Genomic DNA, 9,376 nt, shown 5'->3' on the forward strand with positions numbered 1-9,376 from the left:
ATAGGTTTGTACCTTGTCTGCGTCTGAGTGTTTTTAGTTAAGCTGCACGCAGCCATAGATTCCCGTTAAAGCAACATTACAGTTACATCTGATTATGAGCTTCGAAGTGTGTAGATTGCAGAGCTTTATCGTCGGTCGGTTGGTCTGGCCGATATATTGGATGTGTCTCTCGAAGGTCGGCTACGGGGATGTAGCTCAGTGGTAGAGCGCATGCTTTGCATGTATGAGGCCCCGGGTTCAATCCCCGGCATCTCCATTTTTCTTACACTTTATTTTTTTGTTTGTTTGTTTGTTTGTTATATAACAGACTGTTGTCGAAGATCACGTAGATTTCTATATCATGCTGTCGATTAACATTTACATATTTATTCTTTTATCAAAAGATTTATCCAAAAGCAAGGAACATCACAAGCAATTTATTTTAAGAGCCAACAACATTTAAAGTACTGCCAAATTAGTGTGTGTGTGTATAGTTTACCAAGGCTGCATTTTTTTTGTTCAAAAATACTATACATATTATTACAATACTGTGAAATATTACAATTTTAAATAACTTTTCTATTTTAATATGTTTTAAAATATATTTTCTTCCTTTCAGTTCTGAATTTTCAGCTTATTTATTTATTTGTTTGTTACGCCAGTCTTCAGAAATCATTCTAATATGCTGATTTGCTGCTCAAGAAGCATTTTTCTTATTATTAGATCCACAGATTATCCGATGTTGAAAACAATTGTGCTGCTCAACATTTTTTATTATTTTTTTATTTTTTGGAAACCGGGATTTTTTTCAGGATTCTTTGATGAATATAATGTTAAAAAGAACAGCGTGTTCTTACTGTCACTTTTGATTAGGTAAATGTGTCCGTGGACTATTAATTTCTTTTAAAAACAAGTCTTACTGATCCCATACTTTTAAACAGTGAAATACAATACTTTTCTCTAAACAGAAGGATGAGTGACTCACTGGGAGTCTATCTTTTGTGGTATTAGTCAGAGGTGACCATAGTAAGAAATTCCAGTGCCGTCCCTTGTGAGAGCAAAGTTGAGGCCCATGTCTTGAGTGCACAATGAATATCTGTATTGCGGATTTCTTCTTTAGGCATCTCGGTTGTCTTGGAGACAAGAAACTTCACTTGGTCTTTTGTGCCTCTTGATCGCTCTCTTTTTGAACACACACTTCCATTCACAGATAAACTTCCTGCCTTGTGCATCTTTCTAAAAATACATCAAACACATCTGCCCCTCTAGGCTGCACACTTTGACCTGCGGGTCAAAATCATTAGCAGGACAACAAGGCAATAATGCATCCTTTGCTCATACTTCTCTCTCTCTCTCTCTCTCTCTCTCTCTCTCTCTCTCTCTGGAAAGTATTTTGGCCAGTTTGCAGTTCTCTTTGACAGGTTATATTCTAAGATGTTTACCAGATCAGGAGGTCAAGTTACACTATAAACATTCAGCACACGCCTCAGTTGCCCTTGTAGGTATGCTTTTCCAATCCGGCTATTCCCTTGGGACTCCCCACAGATTATCCAGCAAAAAAGACAGATAGCCTCTCTTGCTTTCTGTCATGATACAAGTTTGAACAAGTTAACCCCTGCACAGAAATGCCAGGATTTAATTAATTGTATATGTGCCAACAAACTTACATTTTTTAAATACAGAAATTGTCACAAAGAAGTTACCTGATATGTCATAGTAGACCAAATAGCAACAATGCATTTAGCTAGATCTGTTCAAATACAAATTTAATTAATAGTATATGTGCCAACAAACTTTTACATTTTTTAAATACAAAAATTGTCACAAAGAAGTTACCTGATATGTCATAGTAGAATTTTCATTGTCATTTAGCTAGATCTGTTCAAATCTTCGTTTTTAATTTTTTTTGTAATCCTTTCATTAAGAGGATTTAATCCCAACATATCCACAACTACACACAAGCCCAAAGATAAAGTGAAACCCTAAGTTGACTGAGATCTCACTTTAAAGGATGCATATATAAATATGTAAATGTCCTTATACTATATGTTTAGAATCACTTTAGTGTTTCATCCGTTATTTAAATCTAGGAGACATTTGAGTCATTTGCATATGAAGTATAGGAAATTTGATAGAGAGTGGATGGACATGTGCAACTAAGCATGTATCTAAATCTCCTCGCTGGATATAAAGAGGCTTTTTCACACTGGTATCTTCCAAGCACAGAGAGAGAGAGTGAGCAAATGCCGATGCACTTAGCAGGGGTGGGTGGGTACATTATTGAGGGGGTATTAGGAGTCCATTGTGAAAGTGCAGATGCAGAAAGGGGTATTCCATAACTCTTCTTTTCCATGCCCCATGCCCCATTCCCCATCCCTCGTCTACTCTTCCAACCCGACGTCTCCCACATTTCTTTAATGAAATGACACCAGCTAATTTAATTTCTTCCTAGTCACATCTGTTGTGCTTGTCCCCTTTTCCTTTAAATTGAAACACATAAAACCTCTGTAGCCTCTTCATCCTTTTCTCTTTGATACTAGCCATCTGCAATTCAATCACACAGCATTACAACCAAAGCAGTCAGCAGTGTAGTCAAGGAAATTATTTTAGGACTGAAAGAAGTCCTCACTTTTAATGAGATTGCACTACAGATTTAATTGATCCTCTTATATAAAGTTGTTTAGAATACTATAGAACACAATCATGTATAATAACCATTAAATGACCTCCAAATTGTGCATTTACAGTGCTGGCATCAATCCTACAATTCCTCAACACAAGAGAGGCCACCATCTCTGATTCAGCAAAGATGACGTCATTGAAATCACTTGACTAAGGAGGACTGAGATTTGCATATCTCTGTCAACAGAATTGGTTTCATAGTTCTACTATTCCAAGCAGATGATGTATACACTCTCAGTATGATGGCGATGTTTTGGACAGTGGTTGTCTTCTATATATATATATATATATATAAATGTTCTTTTAAAAACTTTTATTTTTTTTATTGTTGAGTATCATATTCTATACATCAGACTTTGCTGGCTCATATAGTATGACATAAGGAAAATATGGAGCTCCTTCTAATTCAGGAGCCCACACTGAACAAAAATATTTGGAGCAGTTGCTTACATTTTTATGATCAAAGCATTGCACTTTTTATTGTTGTGGGTAAAACATAATGCAATGCAATACAATGATGAATGAGAAATTCTTCAAAAGCCTGGTGTATCATATCTGATACATTTTAACATGATTTAAAAGAAATGATGATGTATAGATCAAATGTATAGATGTATAGATCAAACCAAAGTTGCTTCAGTCCAGTAAGTTCATTTTGCAAAATTATAACAATATAAAAGTTATTACAGTTAAATCAGTAAAGATTTCACAGCAAAAAAGCCACATTCACCAAAATCTGAAGGTAGATGTTACTGAAAAGCCTTTTATTTGCTAAAAAAAATTATAAATTATCAATCAGATGACAGAAGATAACATATTTTTCAGCAAAATTTTGACCATGTTGATAATTTAGAGGCCTCAGAAATTTGCACATCAAATATGATACTGTAGACCTTTAAGCTAATAGGGTTCAGTATCAGCTCATATATATATCCAGTATATTGATAATAACTTAATTCAACATGTGCACATTTACACACAGCAACGGAGGGCACAGATCTGTTCACGGTACTGGTGCATGAGCTTGGTCACGCCCTCGGACTGACCCATTCATCAGCACGCCAATCTGTAATGCGTCCATACTACCAGGGGCCACTAGGAGACCCGTTACACTTTAGCCTGGGACACCATGACCTTCAACTCATCACAGCCCTTTATGGTAACTGTCATTAAACGCCTTGTTTGGTATCTCTGTTTGGCAATTGTAGCTCATAAAGACTCAAAGTATCTATTCTGCATGTGTGTCTGTTTATGAATTCAGGTAAGAGGGGTAACCATGTTCCAACGGACAGACCTCTTCTTGTGACGGAAGCTCAATCGCGTCACAGACATGGAGGAATACACCGGCTCACACACATGTACAGACATGCTCACAGCCATTTGGACAGGTAAGAAAGAATCAAGTAAAACTTTTGAATTGCACATCAAATCAAAACTGAGATTATATACACAAATTCTGCACAAATAATGCTGGAATACACTACATATAAACAGATTTGTAGGAGTAAATGGAGAAAAACTGAACATCAAATGACCGAAGATCACACACTACCAGACTTTCAAGTAGTGTGAAAACTCAAGCAGAAACATGAGATTCATTGATAGGAGGCGCATGACAAATACAATATGTGTTCTAACATGGGCTAAAAATATCAGACATGTTTGATATTTGAAATCTGTCAGCTCTGACTGCCTAAAATTTGTAGACTGGCTCTGATTTTCGGCAAGAAGTATTGACTATAGACTGCAAATCTGAGGAAATATGTGGCCAAGAGTCATGTGTATTCATGCTTTAACTTGTAAATACATTAGTTTGTAGAAAACTGATTCAGACTGACTTTAAAGGCAAAAGATGTTTAAAGGGATAGTTCACCCAAAAATGAAAATGATGTCATTATTTTTAACAGTTGCTGAAAGCCATTGACTTCCAAAGTATTTTTTTCCCATACAATGGAAGTCGATGGCTACCGTCAACTGTTTGGTTACCAATATTCTTCAAATTGTCTTCTTTCATGTTCAACTCATACAGGTTTAGAACAACATGAGAGCAAGAAAACAATACCAAATATTCAAAGTCATGTTTCTTAGTTGTTTTATTTTTTATTAACCAAAAGAAGTTTGTTAAAATGTTCAATGTATTTTAATTAAGAGAAAAATAATTTGAAATGTCTCTCTTTGTCTCAAGTTCTGTGGATCGCTGTAACACCAGTTTTGATGCAGTTGCCAAGATTCGAGGAGAGATCTTCTTCTTCAAAGGTAGATACTTGTAGCTTGAACGGATTTAAGGAGTTATTTGATTTGTTAACAAAAACACTTCCTCCACTTGTAGTGTTGTCATCTTCTTAGTCCTCTTGTTATTGCTATACAACACACTGTATCCATCCAGCCAGTATCACCATATACAGTAACAGTACAAAATATTTATTTATATTTCTCCTATGTCTCTCATACCTTTCCTCATGCATTTTGCAGGGCAGAACATGTGGAGAGTGAGCAGAGGTGGTCTGGTGTCAGTCAGGGCTGTTCCTGTACAGAGACTTTGGTCAGCACTTCCTTCTACACTGCCTCCACTGCGAGCGGTTATGGAAAGACACACAGATCATGCCATCATCTTTATCAGTGGTCAGTTTCCCAGCACAATCACATCACAAACCCATGCTGAAAATAAAAAAAATGTCCAATTCAAAAACAAAAATTCATGCTGAATTCCAATTGTGCACCACACTTTTGAGAGTTAATTTATGTAATTTAAAGAGATTTATTTTACTTGGCCATAATGCAAAGAATAAAAATATTGCAGAGGCTAAGTGTAAATTGGGTAAATAGCAGAGGTGTAAAGAGTACCTGAAAACCATACTGTATCTGTAAAAGTACAGATACCTTACAGTGAAAATTACTCCAAGTTACAAGTCTCAGCAAAATCCCCAGAGTTAAATCAACTCTGCTCAGAGTACATATTGTCCCAATCTACAGAGTGTTAAAGTAACACTGAAGCCGAGTTAAAGTTAATGGGATAATTAAGCAATTAATTATTTGATGAGTGAGCATTAGTAAAGAAAACCCGCTGTTAACAATACTGAAGATGTTCAACTACTGCTCAGGCTTTTAGACATAAAAACGTATCACATAATCCTCAACAGTGGTTACTCTGCTTCAGTGTTACTTTAACACTCTGTATGGGACAATATGTACTCTGAGGAGAGTTGAACTAACTCTGGGGATTTTGCTGTGCACCAATTCCAAAACAACTTGAGTAAAAGTATGATTTTAACAGTTTTACTTAGCTGTATTAAATATAGGCTCAAAGATGCACTAATCAAAGAGACATGCCAGTGAAAAACAAGAAAGAGTTGATTTGTGAGGCGAGCAATCACGTTTATTTTCTAAAACCAAAATAAAACTCAACACCTCAAAAATATAATGGATAAATAAAATAAGGTTAAGTCAAATTAAAAAGTCAAAGCCTCCTTGCACTGGATGTGCTGGTTTCAGCCTCATCGCCGGCTGCAGTCATGTCCTCATCTCATATATAAAACACCTGTGATTCACAACTACTTGCTAAGGAACTCGCATTCACATACGTATAGCCTTGTTGACAAGTTTGGGTGAGTAAGGGCAAAACACACAAGATGTAGTACTTTCAGTGCCCTGTAGTTGGCTATATTTCTTCTTTTGTAGCAGAAATAAACTGCTGCAGAAAAGCTAGGTGCCATGCAAAATGTAATGTGTAACTGCAATACTCATTTCAAATGTGGTGGAGTAAAGAGTACAGATGCTTATTCAAAAATGTAGTGAAGTAGAGAGTAAAAGTTGCTAATATCTTTGATACTCAGTAAAACTACAGAGTATACAAAAAGATACTCAAGTACAGTAATTAATTACATTTACTCAAATACTTTACACCTCCATTAAATAGTAGTAAAATACAAAATGTAAACAGTAGTAAGAGGCTATTTTCACTTAGTGTATTGAATGCTATTCATACTTATAGGCAGATGCTATTTGCACCATAATGTATTGTTGTATATTTATAAAACAGCATGCAGTATACTCATTCAACATATTCAGTGAATATATTTATTATAATCATAAATGAGTGCTGCCTTATTGAGACCTTTAGTAATTTTGTTATATGCTTTTGTATTTTTATTTAACTATTTCTGTTTAGATATAATTTAATTTTTATTTTAGTTTTTATTTATTTCGATTTTAGTCATTTTAGTACTTCAAATTATTTCAGTTAGTTGCCAAGGCAAAATTTCTGACATTTTATTTTATTTTTTTTACGTTTTTCCATCTAATTGAATATATTTATATTTATTATAATCATAAATGAGTGCTGCCTTATTGAGACCTTTAGTAATTTTGTTATATGCTTTTGTATTTTTATTTAACTATTTCTGTTTAGATATAATTAAATTTTTATTTTAGTTTTTATTTATTTCGATTTTAGTCATTTTAGTACTTCAAATTATTTCAGTTAGTTGCCAAGGCAAAATTTCTGACATTTTATTTTATTTTTTTTACGTTTTTCCATCTAATATTTAAATTTTATTTTATTTCAGATTTATTTCAATAAAAAAAAATAGTTTTATTTAATAGTGACAGCACGGTAAAAATATGAGCTGCCAGAACATACTGTTCAGTTGATGAGCCATCCAATTTCCGATCTGTGATATGCAAAGAATGGGATCAGTAAAAGGCAGATTCAAAATTCGAGTTGATCCACTGTCCTTACTCTACACACCACTATTCCTGTTACCAGATGGGTTTCTTTTCTTTATTTTGTATGATGGGCAGAGCTAGAGTAAATAGCCTTTGCCAACAAGATAGGCTATTTGCACTTAGTGTAAATAGACACGTTATTAAAAATACCTTATATTTTCAAGTAAAACACATTTTCAGATCATTTCTACAACCTTGCTATTTTTATGTGCAAGTGATCATCAGTTGACACCAATGACTTGACACCACTCTACTTAAAGTAAACTACTAAACATACATGTGCAGGTTCCCAGGTTTGGTTGTTTAAGGATCTGTCTAGTTTTATTTAATAGTGACAGCACAGTAAAAATATGAGCTGCCAGAACATACTGTTCAGTTGATGAGCCATCCAATTTCCGATCTGTGATATGCAAAGAATGGGATCAGTAAAAGGCAGATTCAAAATTCGAGTTGATCCACTGTCCTTACTCTACACACCACTATTCCTGTTACCAGATGGGTTTCTTTTCTTTATTTTGTCTGATGGGCAGAGCTAGAGTAAATAGCCTTTGCCAACAAGATAGGCTATTTGCACTTAGTGTAAATAGACACGTTATTAAAAATACCTTATATTTTCAAGTAAAACACATTTTCAGATCATTTCTACAACCTTGCTATTTTTATGTGCAAGTGATCATCAGTTGACACCAATGACTTGACACCACTCTACTTAAAGTAAACTACTAAACATACATGTGCAGGTTCCCAGGTTTGGCTGTTTAAGGATCTGTCACTCCAAGAGGGTTTCCCTCAGCCTCTGTCTACTCTGGCTCCTGAGGACTCAGAAGGAGGGTGGCAAGGATTGCACTGGGACCCAAAGCAGGGTGTGGTGTGGGGGTCTGTGAGAGAGGATGGAGAGCAAGGAGAGAAAAGCGAAGTCTGGAGAGAGCTCATTGAAGAAGGAGTGAATGGAATCATCATGGAGAATGCCGATGAGAGAGAAAGGACTGGGGACTTTAAGGGTGTGTTGCTTCAAAATCATTAGTTAAAATATATAAATACTACTGCATTGCATGGGAATGTATGTGTGACACTGTTTTAGAGCGCTACTGATTTACTTATTTTTTTTATTCTCTGTATCAATCAGGTTCAACCTATCTTTTCAAAGGCAATTCCTACTGGAAATTTACTCACCCAGGCTCCGCCCCTGAAGAAGGATACCCTCGGATTCTGGCCACTGATTGGTTGGACTGCCCTCAGCCTTCCTCTTACAGCCCCCGTGACATCTCTTTGATCTCCCACTACGGTCAACAGGAGCTTCGTGAGCAGAAAGGGCAAAGAATAATCGACCAGATCAGGCACAATGACAAAACCGAAAGAGATAAACCTTATCGCTGGGACTGTCCATGTCTAAACAGTGCAGTGACTCAAAGTGGACCTATTTTACTGCCCATTTTATTTCTGATCACTGGGACTTGTAATCCATCACTTTAATTTTTTCCACATCCAAGTTTACATAGTCATACCCCAAAATAAAGTTTTCCTTGACTTTCAATCTCTGACCAAAGGAAGTGACTACAATAGTTGGTAAGAAGATTTCTAACAACCACTAAACATTAATGATTTACAGTTCACAGAGTCTGTCAGCTCACTAAAGATTTTACTAAAGACGGCAAATAATATTGTGCTAGAGTTTAAAAGTATAACAATATATACATGTAGTATTTTGATTCTGAAGATGTAGAGAGCAAATGTCATAAAATGACTTGACCATAAAATGTCATAAAATGATGTTCAAAATGTGATTTATTCATACATTCCCTTATTAAAATAGTTTGAGAATTTTGATTAATCATGAAGTGCATATAAAAATGACTGTGCTTGTCATACACTTGGGAATTACCAATGTACTTTTATAAGATAATGTACTACTGTGGGAAGGATGGTCAAATAACGACAGATCAGTAATGTATCATTTACAGAAAAAAAACTATTATAATAAAATAAAAAT

The 9,376-nt window shown here is 35.2% G+C and overlaps 1 protein-coding gene and 1 non-coding gene across 2 annotated transcripts; both read left to right on the forward strand.

Moving 5' to 3' along the window:
• Positions 1-184: 184 nt before the first annotated feature.
• Positions 185-256, forward strand: trnaa-ugc (transfer RNA alanine (anticodon UGC)). The gene has a single exon. It is a non-coding gene; the product is annotated as a tRNA-Ala (tRNA).
• A 3,383-nt stretch (positions 257-3,639) lies between these two features.
• On the forward strand, positions 3,640-9,319 carry LOC107594899 (matrix metalloproteinase-17-like; the record flags this gene model as incomplete). Its single annotated transcript, XM_016285111.1, has 6 exons — positions 3,640-3,820; positions 3,923-4,049; positions 4,847-4,917; positions 5,134-5,283; positions 8,127-8,387; positions 8,513-9,319. Coding segments are annotated over 6 exons (1,137 nt in total), but the record flags the coding sequence as incomplete, so codon positions are not given.
• Positions 9,320-9,376: the final 57 nt, after the last annotated feature.

This window comes from Sinocyclocheilus grahami, unplaced genomic scaffold (genome assembly GCF_001515645.1).
Source record: "Sinocyclocheilus grahami isolate Dianchi unplaced genomic scaffold, SAMN03320097.WGS_v1.1 scaffold192.1, whole genome shotgun sequence".
Lineage (NCBI taxonomy): Eukaryota > Metazoa > Chordata > Actinopteri > Cypriniformes > Cyprinidae > Sinocyclocheilus > Sinocyclocheilus grahami.